This window comes from Lithobates pipiens, unplaced genomic scaffold (genome assembly GCF_037356315.1).
Source record: "Lithobates pipiens isolate NorthernLeopardFrog02 unplaced genomic scaffold, aLitPip1_a1.2 Scaffold_23, whole genome shotgun sequence".
Lineage (NCBI taxonomy): Eukaryota > Metazoa > Chordata > Amphibia > Anura > Ranidae > Lithobates > Lithobates pipiens.
Window position 1 is genome coordinate 23,843,139 of NW_027507785.1, and position 23,241 is coordinate 23,866,379.

The window sequence follows — 23,241 nt, forward strand, 5'->3', positions numbered from 1 at the left end:
TAATTTTAAGAACTTTGTTCGATTTTCTAATCGTTAGGGTGGTCAAATCGATGTGGCGGGAACATTTAGAAATGATAGAAAACTTGTTGGTAATAGGCATTTTCAAATAGTGTATGTGGTTTTTGTTCAGAAAATACATTCATTTTAAAACAGAATGTTAAAAGTAAAAATTTCAAGCATTCTTTCTTGCATGTTGATTTTTGCGCACATGATTTTGCTGCAATTTGCGTTTTTGCTTTTTTTATGCCTTTTTTTTTTTACCAATTTGTTGTTTTTCAGGTTAAAAAACACAAATTGCTGCAAAAACGCCCTACATACTTTTCTGTGGCTTCTCTATTGAAGTACATTGAACAAAAAAAAAAGCATAGTGTTGCTTTGAAATAGGTCCTCGACCCTTTCCAAATACACAGCAGCTGAAAAAAGCATGTGAACGTTAAATGAACTGTAGTGCATATCTGAAAAAAAGCACCAAAAAAAAAGAAAAAAGCCACATGGGTGGGAACCAGGCCTAAGACATTTAGTAACATAATGGAGTTAAAAAAAAAAAATAAAATTAGCCCTTCGTTTTTACTGTACAAAAGTGAAAATGTTTTTTGTACCGTAAAATCCTTTTCTCTGAAGTTCATTGACAGACACAGCTCCTTTAATTTTGGACCTTTGGGTTATCACACCACCTTCAGGAGAGGACTAGGCAGAACATGCAACACATGTAAAAACAGCAAGACTGCACAGCACCACCCAGGGGGTGGTAACCCTTCACCCTGCTTCCTGCAGCTCAGGTCGTCAAAAAGCAGTACAAACATAAATAGGAGGGGTGGGTGCTGTGTCCGTCAATGAAAAAGGATTTTACGGTGAGTACAAAAATCCCATTTTCTCTCTCGTTCATTGACGGACACGGCTCCTTTAATTCTTGACTTTATGGACGTCCACAAACCGTGTCAAAAAACGAGAGGTGGAAACAGCAAAACATAACTTCACACACCACAAAAGGAACATCTCAGAGGAGTCGCCATCTTAAATGGCCGCCATAAAAACCAGCGGCCAACTTGTGCATCAAAAGATGCGTTTACAACAAACTGTCTCTTAAAGAATCCAATCCATGCTCTTACGTCAATTTTGTAGAATTTAGTGAAAGTGTGAACAGACGACCAAGTTGCCACCTTACACGCCTGGGAGACAGGCGCTTGATGTCGGAAAGCCCAGGAGGTCCCAATTGCTCTGGTGGAATGAGCCGTGACAGGAAAAGGGGGCACCTGCCCCTTTAAGGCATAAGCCTGAACCACAATCTGTCTGATCCACTGAGAAATGGTGGACGACGAGACCGCCAGACCTTTTTTCAGGCCAGCCACCGAGAAACAGAGTCTGACTTCTGGAAGGGAGCCGTAACAGATACACCCGTAAAGCCTGGACCACGTCCAAGGAAATGTAAGGCAACCTCTTTTGGGTGTGTTGGCTTAGGACAAAAGGATGGTAACACAATGTCCTCATTTAGATGGAATGCCGAAACCACCTTTGGAAGCAAAGAGGGCTGTGGATGTAGCACCGCCTTATCCTTGTGGATGACCAGGTGGGGAGACTTGCATGACAAGGCCACCAATTCAGAAACCCTCCTGGCAGATGTAATAGCCACTAGAAAGACTACTTTGAGAGAGTGTCAATAAGAGAATCTCCCTAATGTTTTCAAACAGTGGTTTCTGAAGCGCCGATAGCACCAGATTCAGATCCCTGGGAGGTAGCGGTGGTCAAACCGGAGGGACTACGTGTCGAACCCCTTGCACAAAAGGTACTCACCAATGAGTGAGTCGCCAAGGGGCATTGGAAAAAGACAGCCAAGGCTGATATCTGTCCCTTGATGGTGCTTAACCACTTCAATACAGGGCACTTTCGCCCCCTTCCTTCCCAGCCCAATTTTCAGCTTTCATCGCTCTAGCGCTTTCAGGGACCATTTGCCCGGTCATGCTACACTGTACCCAAATGAAATTTTTATCATTTTGTTCACACAAATAGAGCTTTATTTTGGTGGTATTTATTCACGACTCCGGTCTTTATTTTTTGCGATATAAGCGCAAAAAAAGCGGAAATTTGGGAAAAAAAACAATATTTTCTTTTTTCTATTTTAAAAGAAATCCAAAAAAAAATCAAATTTTGTCATAAATTTAAGCCAAAATGTATTCTGATACATGTTTTTGGTAAAAAAAATTCCGTTAAGTGTATAATAATTGGTTTGTCTGATCACGGACACATGTACGCAAATGATCATGTACATATGTGTGCAGGTGATCACGTACATATGTGTGCAGATAATCATTGGGACATGTGATTTTAGTGGGACATATGTGGGGGACATGTTTTTATTATTAGGGACATGTGTTTTTATTATTTGGGGACATGTATGTTTTGGGGACATGTGTGTTTTGGGGACATATGTGGGGACATTGTGTTTATACTGTGTGGTGTGTTGTGTGTTTACACTAGACTGGTGATCAGTGAGTAAAAAGCTGTAAAAAACAGCTCATACTCACTGATCATCAGCCGGCTGCAGCGATCTGCTCTCCTCAGCGATGACTTCTGTGTGAGGAGAGGAGGAGCCGATTGCCTAGCAACCGGCTGTTTGTTTACATCCCATGACGGCCGTGATTGGACACGGCCGTCATGTGATCAGGAGGGCCAATCACAGAGCCCTCCTGCTGATCTGAGATGCACCATGTCCGAGTGACACGAGCACATCGGGATCGCGCCGCTGCGTGGCACGCACGATCCCGCTCCTTCTGAAGGACGTTCCTGAACGTCCTATCAGAAGTAGACGGCTCCCACCTGGCCGTATATGTGCATTGGATGGGTGGGAAGTGGTTAAGGCAAGTTTCTGATCCACTCCTCGCTGCAAAAACAGCAGGATCCTGGAAACTGAATAAGTGTGTGGGCGCCACCCCATCTCCTCACACATGGAGATGTAAGCCTTCCATGTATGATGGTAAATTTTCAGAGAAGAAGACTTCCGTGCCCGTAGCATAGTGGAAATTACCAAGTCTGACAGACCTCGGTCCTTTAGTACCTGGTTTTCAACAGCCATGTCCTTAAACCAGCCACGGTAAAGCAGGATGAAGTGTCGGACCTTGCTATAGAAGGTCCTCTCGCAGCGGTAGCCGACAAGGAACATCCGTCACCAGTCGTACTAGGTCGGCATACCAAGGGCGCAGAGGCCAATCTGGGGCAATCAGAATTACTGAAATCCCCTCGGCTCCACTCTGCGCAGCAGATGTGGTAGAAGTTTGAGTGGGGGAAGGCATAAATCAACCGATAATGCCCCCATGGAGCCACCAACGCATCTGACGTGTCCGCCCAGGGGTCTCTTGTCCTGGACACAAACCTCTGCACCTTACAATTGAGCCGAGAGGCCAAGAGGTCCACATCTGGTGTGCCCCACCTTAGGCAAAGGAGCCTGAATACCTCCGGATGCAACGACCATTCCCCTGGGTCCAGCATTTGACGACTTAGGTAGTCCGCCTGCCAGTTTTCTACACCTGGGATGTATATGGCCGACAGGGCCGGCCCGTGCTGCAGCTGAGCTCCTTGTTCCTCCTTGATGGTTGACGTACATCACCGTCGTGGCGTTGTCCGACTGGATCCTGATCGAACGCCCTTGTAGCCTCATTGACCATGTGGAGAGGCAAAGCCTGATCGCCCGAAGTTCGAGCACATTGATTCGATGTTGGGATTCTTCCCATGACCAAAGGCCCTGGGCCGATGTACTCCCAGCACTCCCCCCCCCCCCCAACCGGTTAGGTTGGCATCCGGTGTGATCACCATCCAATGGAGAGGAAAGAACGAACTCCTGGACCAAAGGCCCGGAGACCTCAGCCACCAGAGAAAGGAATCCCTGACTAACTGGCTCCCCCGAACTTGACAATTCAGGGATAATGGAGATTTGTTCCATTTTGACAGAAATGTCCTTCTGCAAGACTCGAGTGTGAAATTGAGTGTATGGTACCACCTCGAACGTCGCTACCAAGAGGCCCAGAATGCACATGCAGAAGTGCAGCGACGACCACCTGCGGTTCATCAACAACTTCACCGCAGCTTGAAGAGTCTGCAGCTTGTCTGAAGGGAGAAACTCCCACTTCTGAGGAGTCCCACAGCAAGCCCAGGTACTGTAGGCATTGTCGGCACTAACACCGACTTCTTTAGGTTCAGCACCCAACCAGACTCCCGGAGAATCTGCATGGTGATCGCTACAGCCTCCCTTGAGGCGGAAGCTGCTCTCAGAAAGAGGTTGTCTAGGTAGCCCACGATTTTGATCCCATATTGCCTTAACAGTGCCAGAATTGGAGCCAACGCTGACACCAGGCCAAAAGAGAGCCACAAACTGGTACTGCTTTTCCCCCCCAACTTCAAATTGCAGAAACCTCTGATGCCTGAGGCATATGGGTACATTTAAGTACGTGTCCTGGATATCAAGGGATGCCAGGAAGTCCCCACTGATGGAGTGCAGTGACCATGGAGTGAACTGATTCCATCCTGAAAATTTGCACTTTCACAAAGCTGTCGAGGGCCTTCAAGTCCAGGATTGGACGTACCCCATCCTTTTTGGGGACTACAAACAGATTGAAGTAGAATTCCCGAATCCTTTCCATTGTCGGTACAGGTACTATCACCCCGCGCAGTAGCAGGCCCTGTACTGCCCTGAACAGGGCTTCCTGACAAGTTGGAAGTAGAGGTAGGTTGGAGGGAAAAAAATCAGTTTGGTGGACAAGAAAGAAACTATTGTGTATCCCGATGAAAATAGTTTGCAGACCCACTGGTCGGACAGTAGAGAGGTCCACCGAGCTGCAAACTCCCGAAGGCGACCCCCCACCCGAGAGTTGGGCGGGGGGAAACCTTCAGGTGGTAACATTTTTGTTCGCAGACTTGTTTGGCTTGCGAAACCAGGGACGCTTTTGTCCTTCAGCAGGTGCCTTGTCGGACTGGGAATGCTTAACCTGCCGACCCGGGCGGGTGAAAAAGCCGTTTCTGAGGGGAAAAAAGAGGGCCCTTGCCCTTCTTGGGCTGTGGAAGCAATGTGCTCTTCCCACCAGTAAAATTTTTAATAATGTCATCCAGCGAAGCTCCAAAAAGCCTTTCACCTTGGAAGGGCAAATCCACCAGTGCTTTTTTAGGTGCCTGGTCCGCAGACCAGCATTTCAGCCAAATCAGGCGCCGTAGCACCACTGCTGATACTGATGCTCTAGAGAGCAGGGGGGCGATATCCAGGGCTGCATCACAGACATACTTAAGGCCATGTACCAACTGGTCTGCCAGCTCTACGCAGACCGGGGGAGACTGTTGCTTCTCCAATCCACGGTGCAACAACTTTGCCCATTCAGTAAGCATCTGCGACACCAAGGCCAGCACAGGTCGTAACGCTGACCCCACTACCGTAAACATGAACCGGGCCACTGCTTCGGCCCTCCTGTCGGCAGGGTTCTTGAAGGCAGGAGTCCCTTCTACCGGAATTGTGGTTACTTTATTTAACCTGGATACCGGAGGGTCAATGACCGGAGGAGCCGTCCATTTTTTCAGAAGGCTCTCCTCAAAGGGGTAATGCACCGCCATTCTTCTTGGGACTGAAAAGGCCCACTGCGGACTTCCCCATTCCTTGTAGATGAACGTATCAAAATAAGTCAAATACGGGAACACCTTTAGGGGGCCGCCACCCCAGCAGAGGTTCCTGCTGCATCCTGTATTTTCAGGGTATCCCACACCGCAGTGACAAGTGCTCCTACTAGCGCTTTTTCCTGTGCTAACCTGGACACAGAGTCATTCTCACCGTCTGAATGGTCCTGGTCCGCATCCTCTGGCACATCAGAACAGGGGCCGCCAGTCGCCGCGGGATCCAAGTCTGAATCAGAGCTCTCCCCAGAAGACAGGGGGCAAGGGGCGTTTTTTACCCCTCTTGCGCCCGCACGCCGCTTCCACCCTGGAAACAAAAGTCTCCAGGACTACCGCCAAAGCATCCATAGGCAACGCATTTTTTGCAGGTGAGCCGATCGCAATAGCAGGGATGTCTGGGGAAGAAGCGCTAGCTTCTGACGCCATGCTAACCCTCACTCGCCTGTCATAACTTAGGGACTTAAGGCAAGGTACACAAATCCCACACTCCTAGCTGCTCACAGACTGAGGGGCCCCTCTGCAGGACTCACCACCCTGAACAAGTGCTGTGCTGCCACTGACCGATCTGCCTGTTTCAGTCACAAAGTGCTCAGAGCAAACCGTTCTGTTCTGAGGTACACAGACCCAGCACTAGAGGTAAAAACACACTGAGGCTACAAGAAAATGTCCGACAGCCGTCCTTGTACAAAAATCACCAAGAAAATTACCGCCAAACCTTCTAGAAAATGGCTAACAGCCCATACACTGCATAAGACTACAGGAAAATGTCTGCGGCCGTGTGAGGTAAATTTACTCCGGCACCTCACAGAGCAAAAAAAGGTGTAGAAAAGCATAAACAGACCTTAACAGCCAGCGCAGCCCTGCCAAAGCTCAGAGCCCCCCAGCCTAGGTACATACACCGCACGCCCAGTCACACAGTGGCCCCAGCAGGGGGAGGAGGGAATGAGGGATAGGGAGAGAGGAAAGGGAGAGTGAGAGACCCCCCTAGTTGACCTCCCAAGAAATGCCAAGCTGCTTAATCCTGCAGAGGCAGGGAGAGTCCTACTTGCTCTTCCTGTCGGGATTGCTGGACGCATTCCACCACAGACCCATCACCCGAGCAGTACAGGGGTGGCTGCTGTGGCACACTGACACGGACAGTAGCAGTCATATGTGTGCCCAGGAGCATATAGCTCACCGGCCGCCCCTGGAGCAGAAGGGGCATGTCGTGGCCGACCCAGCTTGTAGCTAGGGTCTGTTCACGCTCGATGGCCAGGCTGATGAAGAGTACAAGGATCTATATTATCCAGCCTGTCAGCCAGCTGTTGATAGTAGATCACAGGATCAAAACAATTTGTAGAAAAAAATTTAAAAAATCCCAGGACCAATGGTCCCCTCAGGGAGCCAGGTCCTTCTTCACTAGGCAGAAAAAAACTGAGCTGCAGGAAGCAGGGTGAGGGGTTATAGCCAGAGGGACCATCCCCTGGGCGATGCTGTGCAGTCATGAGGTTTTTACATGTGTTACCCAAAGGTCAATAATTAAAGGAGCTGTGTCTGTCAATGAACAAAAGAGAAAGTAATATTTACAGTAGATAATATTTGCTCTTTTTGTACTAAAAAGGGCTAAGTTTAGTTTTAACCCCATTATGTTACTGCCCAATTAATCGATTATGAAAATAGTAATTGATTCATTTCATAATTGATTAGTTGTCAACCGATTAGTTGTTCCAGCCCTAATAAACATGTTACATTTGGCCCACATGCTGGAGCGAGAGCAATATTTCTAGCATCAGACCTTCTCCATAAAACGAAACTGCTGACCTTTAGGGGGCTTTTAAAGTGTCACCTATGGAAAATACAGGGAACTGAAGTATGTCACCATTTCATAGGCACATGCAAATTTAAGGTTTGACATGTTCAGCTTCTATCTACTCCATGCAACCTCGTCTTTTATATTTTACCAAAAAATTGGGGACTTTATTGCATTTTTGTGCCCTAAAATTTACATTAGTGTATTTTTTTATTGAAAAGGTATGTTTCCTAGGTATGCTTCCTAGACCTGTGCGGTAGTATCGTGTGACATAAACATTTGAACTACCACTATTTTATTCTCTAGGGTAGGGGTAGGCAACCTGGGCTAGGCTAGCCCTCCAGTTGTAGAACTATATTTCCCATGAGGCATTGCAAGGCCGGCAGTTACTCCCAGAGGCATGATGGGACTTGTAGGTCTGCAACAGCTAGAGGGCCCCAGGTTGCCTACCCCTGTCTGCTTTCAGAAAATATATAAAGGTTTGGGAGGGTTTATGCAATCTTCAGGCCTAAAATTATTAAAGCTTGCGTGCAAAAAAAAAAAGAAAAGAAGAATCCAAAAATGGGTCTGGCAGCAAAAGGGTCAAAACAAATTGTGTGAAGATTGTTTTCCCCTATGAGTGAATATGCATGCATATATGAACATAAAAAATAAAATTAAATAAAAAAAAATTTAAAAACTGAATTTAAAGTTGTACCTGATTATCTGAGCTCTGTGAAATCTGTAAAGCCAAAGGGGTGTATACTTTGGTGGAACTGGTTTCTTTTGATTGACAGATGTCTTGAGGTTTTTGGATGTTGGCAGGAATGTCCTCCTCGTCATCATCGTCATCAATATAAATCACTTCAGGCTCTTTTTTACTGGCTTGAGCGGGTGTGCACGTTTTAGATTGTGCAGGACTGGTGGCATCTGGATGAACAATTGGGGAACTGCCAGAGTTCAGCGTTGGTTTGGGGTTTGGAGGGGGCAAATTATTTTTGGACAAAACCACTTCAATCAACTTAGAGAGATCTTTCCCTTTTTCTGTATCAAATTGATTTTTTTCAGGAGTTTCCTGTTTGACCTGGACAGCACTCCTAAGTTCCCCTGTGCTTTTTGACAAAAAGTAAATTTTATTATTACACATTACAAGAGCATTGTCTTTAATTTGCACGACATTGGGACTGGGCAAGTTCATTTCCTCAGTCTTCGCTCTGGCCATAAATGTTACAATCTTTGAAGCTGTGTCAGTATTTGTCCTTACCGGAACAATAGATTCTGTGTTTTCTTGCACAACCCACTTCAATGGTCCTTTAGAAGGCGTTGTTGTACCAGGCTGCGCGGCTGGAACCAACACTGGTGATAACAGAGGAGCCTGTGGTATGGTTGTGGGTGTCTTTGTGGTATTCACAGGAGATACATATATAACGGAAGGGATCTTGGTGGTATCATTACTTGTGTTCGGGGGTACAATCCTTTGCTGAATAGAGAAAGGCAGGGAAGAAGCAGGAACAGATTTCACTTCTGCATGATTAGGTATTTGAAGACCATGACCGGGTGGAAAAATTGGGATAGTTTTCATAGGAGCAGATCCAGGTTTTGTATTCATTATTATAAAAGATGGGGTTCCCGTTTGAGGGTTTGGCGGCAAATTCAACGGTGGTTTTTCCAGTATAACAGCTGTGTTCGGGTGAGCTGAAAGCTTGCCGTCAACGCGTATGGTTTTGGAAACATCGGCAGGATTTTTCTGGGTTGTGATGATGTAGTTGGCTGAACCGATTTGCTGTACCAGTTGTGCATTCAATGAGTACGGCAAAGTCACATGGCTTTGGGAAACGGCTGAAGGCAGAGACAACCTGACGGGCTGTTGTACGTTCAGCACGGGTGTATTTGTTATTGAGGGAGAAGAAACCACTGGAACTTGGTTATCCTTCGTATTTAAGATTGGAATGAGTTGTAGGACATTTTTTCCATCTGCCCCAGGACTTTGAACAACTTGGTACATGCATCCTGTAAGGCTGAATTGAAAAAAAAAAAAAAAAAAGAAGAATTACTAAATTAAAAACAATATGTGTCACAATTTTTATGATTAATATTGCAAGCTGAGCTCTGATCAGACTAAACAAACATTTCGGAACTGTTTTTTTCTGCCAAAGGATTTCATTTTTCCCCATCCAGTCCTATTATTTACAAAGCCCTGCCTCACAGCACAGCTCTGCCAGGCAGGACAGAAGACCCGATTTTTCTCTACAGTAGTTCAGTAACACTTACAGGTCTTACCCCTCCATAGGCCATTACTAGAGAACGAAAAGAGCAGTAGACGGATGAGCTAATTTCCCGGTCATTTTTTTTTTCCTCCTATTATCAGCATGTTCCTTGTCAGCATATGAACAATCCAGCATAACTGGTGCATGTATGTCTTAGTCATAGCTCATGTCTAGACAGAAACGCATCAACGGTTGCTCTATGTGTACAAAAGCTTTTTCAATAAGCTGTATTTGGTCTACTGGTTGCATTAAAAAATAGGATTTTTAATAACAGCTTACCTGTACAATCCTTTTCTTGGAGTACACCATGCGACACAGAGCCTTGTTAATTACTCAATGAGTTTTATAGCTCACCAATAGGTGATTGGACACTGGAACACCCAATGAAGACAAGTCCCCCTCTATATAACATCTCCCATAAGGCGAGTGCCTCAGTTTTTGTAGCAAAGCAATAAGGATCCCATAGGGGGGGGGGGGGGGGGGGTCTCTGTGTCCTGTGGTGTACGCCAAGAAAAGGATTTTACAGGCAAGCGGTTATTAAAAAATCCTATTTTCTTTTTCATACACCACGGGAGACAGAGCTTTGTTAATTACTTAATGGGACGTCCCAGAGCAATGCTCAACTTGAGGGGAGGGAGACACAAATCAAAGCAGACCACCATCGGACATGTGGCCATACATTGCTGCCCGCAGCACACTGTGCCCAAAGGCGGTATCCTCAAGCCCTCTTACATCCACCTGATAGAATTTGGTAAATGTATGAACTGAAGACCAGGTTTCAGCCTTGCAGATCTGAGCCATGGAGGCCTGTTGATGTACCGCCCAAGAAGCACTTATTGCTCTGGTCGATTGCGCTTTCACACGAAAAGGAGGAATTTTGTTGTTTCAAACCATAAGCTTGAATAATAACCTGCCAAATCCACTTAGAGATAGTAGATTTTGATGTTGCCTGGCCCTTTCTAGGACCTTCCGGCAGAATAAGCAAAACATCAGTCTTCCATATTTGAGCAGTTGCTTTCACATAGACCTTTATTGCTTTCACTACATCTAGAGAATGCAATAATTTTTCCTCCACAGACTGCGGGTCTGGAAAAAAAGGAAGGTAAGACAACATCTTGATTTAGATGAAAACCTGACACCACCTTAGGGGGAGATGGGGTAGGGATGCAACACAACCTTGTCCTTGTGGACAATTAAATAATGCTCTTTACAATAGAAAGCTGCCAGTTTAGATACTCTCCTAGCAGAGGAGATAGCGACTAGAAAAGGCCAATTTCCTATTTAAAAGGAGCAATGGAATATGGTGAATAGTTTCAAAGGGCTGTTTCTGTAAAACAGACAAGACTAAATTCAAATCCCATGGGCACAAAGGAGATTTGACTGGCGGATTTAACGGGAAGGGAATGAGATGCAAGTGGTCTTTGAAAGAGCACTGATAGGGCCAAGATCTGACCCTTGATGGTGCTCAGGGCCAGTTTTATATCTAACCCAATTGAAGAAAAACAAGAATCCTACCAATGACATACTTCTGAGGATGCCAGCCTTTGGATTCACACCAGGAAACATATGCCTTCCAGATTCTGTAATAAATGAGCCTGGAGGCTAGCTTCCTAGCATTAACCAGAGTGGAGAGAACTGGACCTGAAAGTCCACATTTCTTTAAAATGTAGGTTTAAACAGCCAAACCGTCAAATTTAGAATTTGTAAGGAAGGATGGAATATTGGTCCCTGTGAGAGCAGGTCTGGGTGGAGTGGAAGAACCCAAGGTTTTTGCCACTGCCATCCTTACGATTCCTGTGTACCAGGACCTTCTGGGTCAAGGTGGAGCCACCCAGGATTACTGGTTTCCCTTCTTTCCTGATCCTGCAAGGCAGTCTCGGTAATCGGAGGGAACGCATAGATCAGAAAACCGTTCCTAAGGAATCACTGGGGTATCTGCTCTGTATGCTAGAGGAGCCCTTGTCCTCGATACAAAGTTGTCCAACTTCCTGTTGAACCTGGAGGCTATTAAATCTACATCCGGGGTACCCCATTTCCAGCATGTGGCCCGAAATATCTTGGGGTGCAGAGACCATTCACCTGGTAACAGCTGCTGGCAGGTCAGATAGTACACTTGCCAATTCTCTACCCCCAGATTGAAGACTGCATTAAGACAGGCAACATGCTTTTCTGCCCAAACCAGTACTTGGTTCACTTCCCTCTGAGCATCTGTTCCAGCCTTATCCCAAAATAGATTAAATTCATTATTTTCCTCAAACTTCTGCAAACAATATCCCATAATGACAACCTGAAAGAAGTTTTGTTTTGTTTTTTTAATACATTTGCAAAGCTATCAAATGGAAAAAAAATCCCATGTACACAAGTATTCACAGCCTTTGCTCAATAATTTGTTGAAGCACCTTTGGCACCAATTACAGCCGCAAGTATTTTTGAGTATGATGCTACAAGCTAGGCACACCTATTTTTGGGCATTTTCTCCCATTCTTCTTTGCAGGCCCTCTCAAGCTCCACCAGGATGGATAGGGAGCATTTTCAGATCTCTCCAGAGATGTTCAATCGGGTTTAAGTCTTGGCTCTGGCTGGGCAACTCAAGGACATTCACAGAGTTGTCCTGTAGCCACACTTGGCGGTGTGCTTAGGGCCGTTGTCCTGTTGGAAGATGAACCATTGCCCCAGTCTGAGGCCCATAGCGCTCTAGAGAAGGTTTTTATCAAGGATGTCTCTGTACATTGCTGTATTCATCTTTTTCTCGATTCCGATTAGTCTCCCAATTTCTGCTGCTGAAAAACATCCTCATAGCATGATGCTGCCACCACCATGCTTCACTGTAGGGATAGTATTGGCCAGGAGATGAGTAGTGCCTGGTTTCCTCCAAACATGAAGCTTGCCTTCAGGCCAGAGTTGAATCTTTGTTTTATCAGACCAGAAAAATTTGTTTTCCGTGGTCAGAGTTCTTCAGGTGCCTTTTGGCAAACTCCAGGTGGGCTGTCATGTGCCTTTTACCGAGCGGCTTTCTGACCACTCTACTCTACATGTCTGATTGGTGGAGTGCTGCAGAGATAGCTGTTCTTCTAGAAGGTTCTTCCCTCTCCACAGGGAAACACTGGAGCTCTATCAGCATGACCATCTGGTTTTTGGTCACCTCCCTGACCAAGGTCCTTCTCCCCTGATCGCTCAGTTTGACCAGGTGGCCCACTCTAGGAAGAGTTTGGTAGTTCCAAACTTGTTCCATTTACGGATGATGGAGGTCATTATGCTCATTGGGACCTTCAATGCCGCAGAAATGTTTCTGTACCCTTCCCCAGATCTGTGCCTCGATAATCCTGTCTCTGAGCTCAATTTTGAGTTTCATGGCAAAGACTGTTAATACTTATGTAGATGTGTTTTTTTTTTTTGTTTTTTTTTATAAATTGGCAAAATTTCATATCTTTCACATGGTCATTATGGAGTGGTTGCAATTTTTTTTTTATGTTAATAAATGTGGAAAAAGTGAAGAGCTGTGAATACTTTCCGGATGCACTGTATCCTTTAATGACATGACCTTTGTAACTTTTTCGAGTCCTTTCTCTGGGGGAGGATTAGTCCACAATTCTAACCATTCCAAGAACAGCATTGGATAACCCATCCCTCTTCCCTTAGATGGCACTCAGGGGGGGCGTGCATCACCAGCAGTCTGGGTAGAATGGGAGACCTTCTCCCAGCGATCACAAATGGGAGGGAGAGGGAGACCCGGATGTTCAGAGCGCAGCGCAGGGAACACAGCGATATTGGCTTTCATTTCACATTGCTGTGTAACCTGCCGTTTGCTGTCAGATACAGCCCGACCCCCTGGTCCCAGGACTTTGATAGACAGATTGCACACCCAATCCCGGGACGGATGATCTGTCAATCAAAGGTCCCCGGCCAGGGGGTGGGGCTGTATAAGACACTGAGAGGCGGGAACACAGAAATTGAAATGAAAGCAGTTATCGCTGTGTTCCCTGCGCTGTGGTCTGAACATCCGGGCCATGCTCCTGTTTCTCTCCTCCCCTGCTCAGGTAGGCTGCATGGTGGGCACAAACTGTATGGTGAATGGTGGACACAGACAGCTTGCATTGGTGGACACAGGCAGCTTGCATTGGTGGACATGGATAAAGTTGTTGCAGCTGTTAATATTTATTTTTATAACTTAATTCTGCATAAAACATTTAAGTGTCATTTAATGAGATAATTTGAGGGCGTGTTTAGGGGCGGAGTGGGGAGTGTTTAGGGGCGGGGTAACTGGTGGCGAGTAACCCTTGAGGCCTGGCTAGTAGCTCAGGACTTGAATTTTTGAGCCCTGGCCTAGAGTTCTAAGAGAACCCCATATGGCACCAACTAGAGGATAATAAGAACACCATAGGACACTACCTAGAGGATTAGGAGAACACTGTATGTCTCTAGGCTCTGCCTACAGTATTAGGAGGACACCATAGGACACTGTGTAGAGGATTAGGAGGACACCATATGACCATATGGCTCCAAGCTTTGTCAAGAGGATTAGTAGAACGTCATATTGCTTGATCTAAAGAATTAAACACCATAAAGCACTGCCCAGAGAATTTGGAGAACACCATAGATCACCACCTTCTTCCATGGTCCCCCTAGAGAATTTGAACGCTATAGGGCTCCACCTAGAGGATTAGGTGAACTTTAGATGGATCAAGGCTCCACCAAGAGGATTTGAAGGACATCATGTGATTCCACCTACAGAATTATCAAAACACCATAAGGCACTGCCTACAGCATTTGGAGAACACCATATCTCACCACCTACTTTCATGCTCCGCCTAGAAAATTAGGAGGACACCACATGGCTCCACGTAGAGGAGAAAACTACAGGCCACTATATATAGAGGATTAGGAGAATAATGAATGGTTCTAGGCTCCACAAAAGAGGATTAGGACATCATATGGCTTCACCTAGAGAACTGGAAGAACACCATAAGGCAATGCCATATGTGTGACTACCTCGGTCTAGGTTTCACATAGAAAATTTGGAGAACACTATACTTTGCTGGTGGTATTGGCACAGTGGATATTTCCAGCTCACTTTTCACATTCATAAGGAATTAAAAGGAGACACTTTGTACTTTATTTGACCTGATGGAATCACTTTATATATTTTCTTACACAGACGTTCGTTGGCTCACATATACGTTTATATTGCAATTTTGAACATTTATGTTTTTAGAGTTTTATTAATTTATTGTATTAATTTTTGATATTTGTATACTCACATTTTGCTGCGCTGCACCCATATTTATTGATTTAATTAAGAGGGATTGAGCGTATTTACTATTAGTGCCAGATGCTATAGTCCTCCACAAATGTATATACTATATGGCTCCAGGCTTAGCCAAGAGGATTAGGAGGACACCATATGGCTGTACCTACAGAATAAGGATAACACCATGCGGCACTGCCTAGAGGATAATTAGGCCTAGTACACACAATGAGGAAATCGGACAAAAAAATATCACTTTCAGATCGCTCATCCGATAATTTGATAATCAGTACACAGCTTTCAAGAGCCGATCGCGACAATTCATGTGAAATTATCTTAGTTACATAGTTGGTGAGATTGAAGAAAAGACACCAGTCCATCCAGCTCAACGCATTTGTGTGTGAGAGAGAGTGTATTTATGTCAATAGTACATTGTATACCCCTGTATGTTGTGGTTGCTAAGGTGTCAATCTAATAGTTTTTTTTTTAATTATTGATGCTCAATGCTGACATCACTGCTTGTGGAAGAGAATTCCACATCCTTACCGCTCTGATGTAAAGAACTCTCTTTGCAGTTTAGGGTTAAACCACTTCTCTTCCAATTTTAGTGAATGGCCGTGTGTCTTTTTAAATTCCCTTTCACTGAAAAGTTGTTGTTTTTTCCCCTATGCTAGGGTCGCCAGTACGGTATTTGTACATCAAAATCATATCCCCTGTCAAGCCTCTCCTCTCCAGAGAGAATATGTTCAATGCTTGTAGTCTTTCCCCATAGCTGGGGTTATCCAGTCCCTTTATTAGTCTTGTTGCCCTTCTCTGGACTCTCTACAGCACATCCCTCCTAGAGACTGGTGCCCCGAATTGGATGCGGCCCAGATTCTTGTAGAGCAGAAGAGTTATTGTTTTATCTCTGGAGTGAATCCCCTTTTTAATGCATGCCAATATTCTGTTGGCTTTGCTTGCAGCTGCTTGGTTTTGCGTGCCTTTTCTGAGCCTATCATCTACTAGGACCCCCAGGTCTTTTTCCATCCTAGATTCCCCCAGAGGTTCTCCCCCTAGTGAGTAACATGAATTTGTATTTTTGCCACCCAAATGCATTACCTTACTATTTTTCTACATTAAACCTCATTTGCCATGTAGTTGCCCACCTCATTCATTTGTTAAGGTCTTCTTGTAAGGTTTCCACATCTTGCGTAGAAGTTATTGCCCTGCTTAGCTTAGTATCATCTGCAAATACTGACATTGAACCGTTTATCCCATCCTCTAGATTGTTTATGAACAAAACAGGATTGGTCCCAGGACAGATCTTTGTGGGACCCCACTTTCCACACAAGACCATGCTGAGTACTTGCCATTTATCACCACCCTTTGGACTCACCCCTGTAGCCAGTTTTCAATCCAAGTACTCACCCCATGGTCCATGCCTACATACCTTAGTTTGTACAGTAAACGTTTGTGGGGAACTGTATCGAATGCCTTTGCAAAATCCAGATACACCACATCCACGGGCCTTCCTTTATCTAGATGTCAGCTCACTTCTTCAAAGAAGGTTAATAGATTGGTCTGGCAAGAACGATTCTTCATGAATACATGCCGATTACTGCGAATGATACCATTTTCATTACTAAAAACTTGTATATAGTCCCTTATCACCCCCTCCAATAGCTTGCAGACTATTGATGTTAGGCTGACTAGAGACTGTAGTTCCCAGGGATATGTCTCTGCCTTTTTAAATATTGTTGCTACGTTGGCTTTTCTCCAGTCAGTAAACTGTCCACAAAAATTAGAAACATTGGTCTATCACCTGAGTTCCTTTAGAACCAGTGACTTATTTATGTTAGGTCTTTCAAGTCTATTTTTGATTCCATCTTCCAATAGCCATGAGGGTGCTTTCTGTAACGCGTTATTACAATATTAGTCTTGGTTACTATATTTTCCAATTTCTTTTGTGAGACTGAGGAAAGAATATATTCAAAACCTTTGCCATCTCTCTGTCTTCTGTAACCAATTCCCCTTCATCATCCTTTATAGGGCCAATATGTTCTGGCCTCACTTTCTTACTATTTATATACTTAAAGCGGAGTTCTGCCATTTTTTTTTTTTAAAGTAAGCAGCTAAAAATACTGCAGCTGCCGACTTTTAAAATATGGATACTTACCTGTCTAGAGCGCCGCGATGTCGGCACCCTAAGGCGATCTGTCAGCTCTCGGGTGTTGCCACCGCCATCTTCAGTAAGGGACCTGTGTGTCTCCCAGAAGACAGTGGGGGGGGGGGGGGGGGGGAACAGGTATCTGCTCCCCCCTGAAAGGTGCCAAAAGTGACATGGGGGGGGGGTTCTGAAACGGAAGTTCCATTGAACTCTGCTTTAAAGAATTTTGGGGTTTTTACTCTCCTCCACTTTGTGCCTTTTGTGTTCTATCTTAGCCACCCTGATTGTACTCTTAGATTTCCTACTGCATTCTTTGTAATGATGGAATGCTGACAATGACCCCTCTGCCTTTTATTTTTTAAAGTCCTTTCCTTTGGTTTTTATATGCATCTTTTTGTTGGGAGTTTAGCCACCCAGGATTAGTTTTAGCCCTTTTAAACATGTTTTCCATTGGAATGACCTGGCTAATACCTTTAATGTGTTCCTAAAGCACTCCCATTTTTTCTCTGTATTCTTTGTTCCTAGGATATTATCCCATTTAATATCATCTAGCAAAGAGCGCAGTTTAGGGAAGTTGGCTCTTTTGAGATTCAGTGCCTTTATATTACCCTTGCCTTTCCCATATCCGTGATTTATACTGAAACTAATTGACCTGTAGCCACTGCTTCCCAAGGTGTCCCGTATTTATAAATCAGCAATCAGGTCTGTATTGTTAGTAATCACTAGGTCTAGTAAGGAATTTTATATTGTTGGTGTGTTCACCATCTGACCCATGAAATTGTCCTGCAAGACATTTAGGAAATGGCGAGCCTTTGACGAATGCGCAGTTACATACATAGTTAGTCAGGTTGAAAAAATACACAATTCCATCTAGTTCAACCACAAAAAAAATAATATCATACAATCCCATATACTCAATTCTATACCCACAGTTGATCCAGAGGAAGGCAAAAAACTAAAGCATGGGAAAAAATTCCTTCCTGATCCCCCGAGAGGCAATCGGATTTTCCCCGGATCAACTTTACCTATAAATGTTAGTACCCAGTTATATTATGGACACTTAGGAAATAATCCAGGCCCTTCTTAAAGCAACCCACTGAGCAGGCCAGAAACCCCTCTGCAGGGAGTCTAGTCCACATTTTCACAGCTCTTACTGTGAAGAAACCTTTCCGTATTTGGAGATGAAATCTCTTTTCCTCTAGACGTAAAGAATGCCCCCTTGTCCTCTTTGTTAACTGTAAAGTGAATAACTCGACACCAAGTTCACTATATGGACCCCTTATATATTTGTACATGTTGATCATATCCCCCTTAATCTCCTCTTATCAAGAGTGAATAAATTCAGTTCCTCTAATCTTTCCTCATAGCCGAGTTTCTCCATGCCTCTTATCAGTTTGCTTGCCCTTCTCTGCACTTTCTCCAGTTCCCCGATATCCTTTTTGAGAACTGGTGCCCAAAACTGAACTGCATATTCCAGATGAGGTCTTACTAATGATTTGAACAGGGGCAAAATGATATCTCTCTCTCTGGAGTCCATACCTCTCTTAATACAGGAAAGGACTTTGCTCACTTTGGAAACCGCAGCTTGGCATTGCATGCCATTATTGAGCTTATGACCTACCAAAACCCCCAGATCCTTCTCCACTATGGATTCCCCCAGTTTTACTCCCCCTAAAATGTATGATGCATTCATATTCTTAGCTCCTAAGTGCATAACTTTACATTTCTCAACTTTAAACCTCATTTTCCACATAGTCGTCCAATTAGACAGAGCATCCAGGTCGGCTTGTAAATTGGAGACATAGCTCTATGTGGTCTTTTATTAATCCCTCCAGTATCTTCCCAACTATAGACGTTAAACTAACAGGTCTATAGTTACTTGGTAAAGACTTTTTTCCATTTTTAAATATAGGCACCACATTGGCCCTGCGCCAATCCAGTGGTACTATTCCTGTCCTTAATGAGCCCCTAAAAATTTGATAAAATGGCTTTGAAATTACAGAGCTCAATTCTTTTAGGATTCGTGGGTGGATGCCATCAGGTCCAGGTGCTTTATCCACCTTTATACTGTCCAAATATTTCTGGACCATATCACTTTTGAGCCATTGTGGATTTGGGGCTGTGTCACTACCACCCCCATTATGGACATGAGCTCCCTCATGCTCCTTTGTATACACAGAGCCGAAGAAAGTATTTAATAAGTTAGCCTTCCCTTTGTCCCCTGTCACCCACTCCAGATTATTTTGTAAAGAGCCTACATGCTCAGACTTGAATTTTTTACTATTAATATATTTGAAGAATTTTTGGGGGATTGTCCTACTATCTTTTGCAATATGTCTTTCATTTTGAATTTTTTCATCCTTGATATCCTTTTTACATAGTCTGTTATATTCTTTGTAACATTTAAATGACACTAGTGTTCCTTCATTTTTATATTTTTTAAAAGCTTTTTTTTTTATATTTCATAGCTTTTTTAACTTTGGCCATGAGCCACATAGGTTTTATTTGTAGTCTTTTAAACTTATTGCCCATGGGAATATACCTTGCAGTGAGATCACAAACAGTCTTTTTGAAGAATTCCCATTTCTGTTCTGTGCCCATTGATGCCAATATTCTTTCCCAGTCTAGGTCCTGGAGAGCAGCCCTCATCCTTGGAAAATTTAATCTCTTGAATTTAAGTGTTTTCATCTTTCACGTATATGATTTTTGCTTACAGCTAACATCAAATGAAATCGTGTTATGGTCACTGCTACCCAGATGTTACTTTATCTGAACATTAGTAATACGTTCTGCATGGTTTGGGATTACCAGGTCCAATAGAGCATCATTCCTAGTTGGGGCCTCAAACTGGACCATAAAATTGTCCTGTAATAGGTTTATAAATTTTTGCCCTTTAACTGTCCCAGCAGTGCCATTACTCAGTCAATTTCTGGGTAGTTAAAATCCCCCATTATTATCACTGTCCCAGCCCTTGCAGCCCTTTCTATCTGTGCAAGGAGCGGAGTCTCCACCTCCTCATTAACATTGGGTGGTCTATAACAAACTCCAATGATTAACTTTGAACTACGCACATCTGTATGCAGTTCCGCCCATAATGTTTCAGACTCATCACACTCTTCGTCCACCAGGTCCTCTTTCTCACTCGCTTTGAGATCACTTCTCACATACAGACAGACCCCCTCCATCTTTCCTTTTTACTCTGTCTTTCCGAAAGAATATTAATAGCCCAGTCATGTGAGGAATGAAGCCAAGTTTCAGCAATACCGATTACATCATAGCTCTCCTGATGCAGAGCTTCCAACTCACCTATTTTGCTTGGCAGACTTCTGGCATTGGTGAACAAATATTTTAATGCATTAATATATTTTGACCGGTCACATACTATCCTCTTGGGTGTTCCGAGATTACAACTAGGACTTGCTATTATACTTACCTTGGGTTTATGTGCTTTGGTTACCCTGCCACTAATATTACCCTCTGGAATATGCCCCACGATGACCATCTCCATCTCTGGACCCGGCCCCCATCGCCTAGTTTAAAAACCCCTCTAACTTTTTGGCCATCCCTTATCCCAGCTGATCTGCACCCTCCTCATTTAGGTGCAGTCTGTCCCTTTTATAGTACTGGTTATCAACTGAGAAGCCATCCCAGTCCTCCAGGAACCCAAACCCCTCCTTACTACACTAGCTCTTGAGCCACTTGTTTACTTTCCTAATCTCCCTCTTCCTTTCTGGTGTGGCTCGATGTACCGGTAGTATTCCTGAGAATACTACCTTGGAGGTCCTTTTCCTCAATTTAGCTCCCAAGTCCCTAAAATCATTCTTTAGGACACTCCATCTACCTCTGACTTTGTCATTGGTGCCAACGTGCACCATGACAGCTGGGTCTTCCCCAGCCCCTCCCAGCAATCTGTCCACCAGATCCGTGATGTGCCGAACCCGAGTGCCCGCCATACAACATACAGTTCGGCGCTTCAGGTCTTTGTTACAGATTGCCCTCTCTGTCCTCCTAAGAATTGAGTCCCCTACCACCAGAATATGTGTCTTTCCTTTCCCTTCGCTTCCACCCCCCAATCTCACTGGAGAGTGGGGGGGGGGGGGGGGGGGAGTTCCTTCTGCCCAGTCTATATCTGAATAATTAAAATCCCCCATTATAATTACATTTCCCATCCTTGCTGCCATTCCAAACTGTAATAGGAGGGCCGGCTCCCCTCTGCCTCTGGTTAGGAGACCTAGAACATACACCCAGTATCAGTTTCCTCCCTTTAAAGCTCTACCCATAAGGATTCAAACTCCTCCCTAGCTCCATTAGTAATAGTGTCCATCACATTCACTTGCATATAATTCTTGATATATAGAAGGGACAAACAAAAAAATGTTCTGGTAACAGAAGGAACGATTTTCGTGTAATTATTATAGTATTTAAAAAAAAATAAAAAAAATCATATGACCAAGACCACACATGCTTGGAAATGAGAGAATACAATACATTACATCACTTCCAAAGTTGTATTCTGTCATAAGAGAATTTTCATAACTTTGGTAACCTATTGGTTTTCGATATGGGACTGGTATGCAAAAAAATAAATAAATGGATGATCAATAGTTTGATATTCTTATTGTGTGTACTAGGCACTAGGCAGACACCATATAACTTATTAATAATAATAATAATATAACTTCAAGCTCTGTCTTACGGTAGGACCTAGAGGTGCACGATTCTAGCCAAAATGAGAATCACAATTTTTTTTTTTTGCTTAGAACAAAAAGATCACGATTCTCACGATGTAAACTCTTTCACATTATACAAAAAAATAAAAACTGTGGGGGGGGGGGGGGGGCTAATTTTACAGGTTATTTTTTTTTGTTTTTTTTAATTCATTAAAGTATTTTTTCCAAAAAACATTGCATTTGAAATACAGCTGCGCAAATACAGTGGGACATAAAATATTGCAACAACTACCATTTTATTCCATATGGTATCTACAAAAAAAAAAAAATTATATATATATATATATATATTATATATATTTTTTTTTTTTTTTTTTTTTTTATTAGTTTGCACAAACGTTATAGCATCTAGAAACTACGGAATAGATTTAGGGGCTTTTTTATTTTTTTTACTGGTAATGGTGCTGATCAGCGATTTTTAGCGGGATTGCGACGGACACATCTGACACTGAGTGACACTTTTTGGGAACCAGGGACACCAATACAGTGAGGGGTTTCCAAGTAATTTTCTAGCAAAAAATAAAAAAAAAGATTTTAACTTGAAATCAACAATGTCAGAAAAAGGTTTAGTGTTTAAGTGGTTAAACTTTTCACTTACACAGAAAGTCTAGTCCATTGACAAATTGTTACAATGTTTATACTTAAGTTCAACTGAAAGAATGTTTTGATTCTTGGCAGACTGCCTGTTTTTTCCTTACTTTCTTTTGAGGGCTGTGGCTTCAGAAGAGCAGAGAGAACCCTCTGTATAACAAGAATCGGGTAACACTTTAGTCAAGATCGCAATTATGATTCTTGACAATTAATCGTGCAGCTCTAGTAGTACCGCAGAGCACTGTCTAGGAAATTAGGAGACCATCACAGTATCACATATTCTGCCAAGCACCATCATTAGGATTAGAAGATAACCAAGCCAAAAACCCCACCACCAGGTAACAACTACATGAGAAGAGCACTAAAGGGTACTGCCAAAGTTCACCAAGATGATCAGAAGAACACCACTGTACACCAATGCCCCCTACCAAGCACCATCTGCAGGGTTAGAAGACCATGATAGGCAACTACCCTATGTCAGGATATACCTAGAGGATTAGGAGAATACCACAGGGCTCAACCATTGTCATGCATCACCTAGAGGATTAGGAGAATACCATGCATCATCTCCCATTGCTAAGCACAAACTACAGGATTGGGAAAACACAATATTATCCCCTGCCAATTTCCACACAGAGAATTAGGAAAACACAAACTACCGCCCCTTGCCAGGCATCACCTTTAGGATTAAAAGCTCAACAGGGCACCACCACTGGTCTGACTCCATCAAGAGGATCAGGTGAACACTATAGAGAACTAATGTCTTTTCGCATCCCTGTCTACAGGCTCTGGCTAGAGGATTGAAATAACACCATATTCTCCACCTACAAGGAAGACACCTTATAGCA

General features: G+C 43.8%; 1 protein-coding gene across 2 annotated transcripts in view; it reads right to left on the bottom strand.

Annotated features, from left to right (window-relative positions):
- Positions 1-23,241, bottom strand: part of LRIF1 (ligand dependent nuclear receptor interacting factor 1) — a 63,444-nt gene that overhangs the window by 37,220 nt on the left and 2,983 nt on the right. Inside the window, exons 2-3 of one of the 2 annotated variants that reach the window (XM_077451343.1) lie at positions 16,356-16,523; positions 8,133-9,432 (exon numbers count right to left, since the gene is read on the bottom strand). In XM_077451343.1, coding sequence (XP_077307469.1) covers positions 8,133-9,419 — 1,287 coding nt within the window. In that variant the 5' untranslated portion in view covers positions 9,420-9,432; positions 16,356-16,523. The remainder of the gene's footprint in view (positions 1-8,132; positions 9,433-16,355; positions 16,524-23,241) is intronic. The other variant, XM_077451342.1, reaches the window with a different exon arrangement.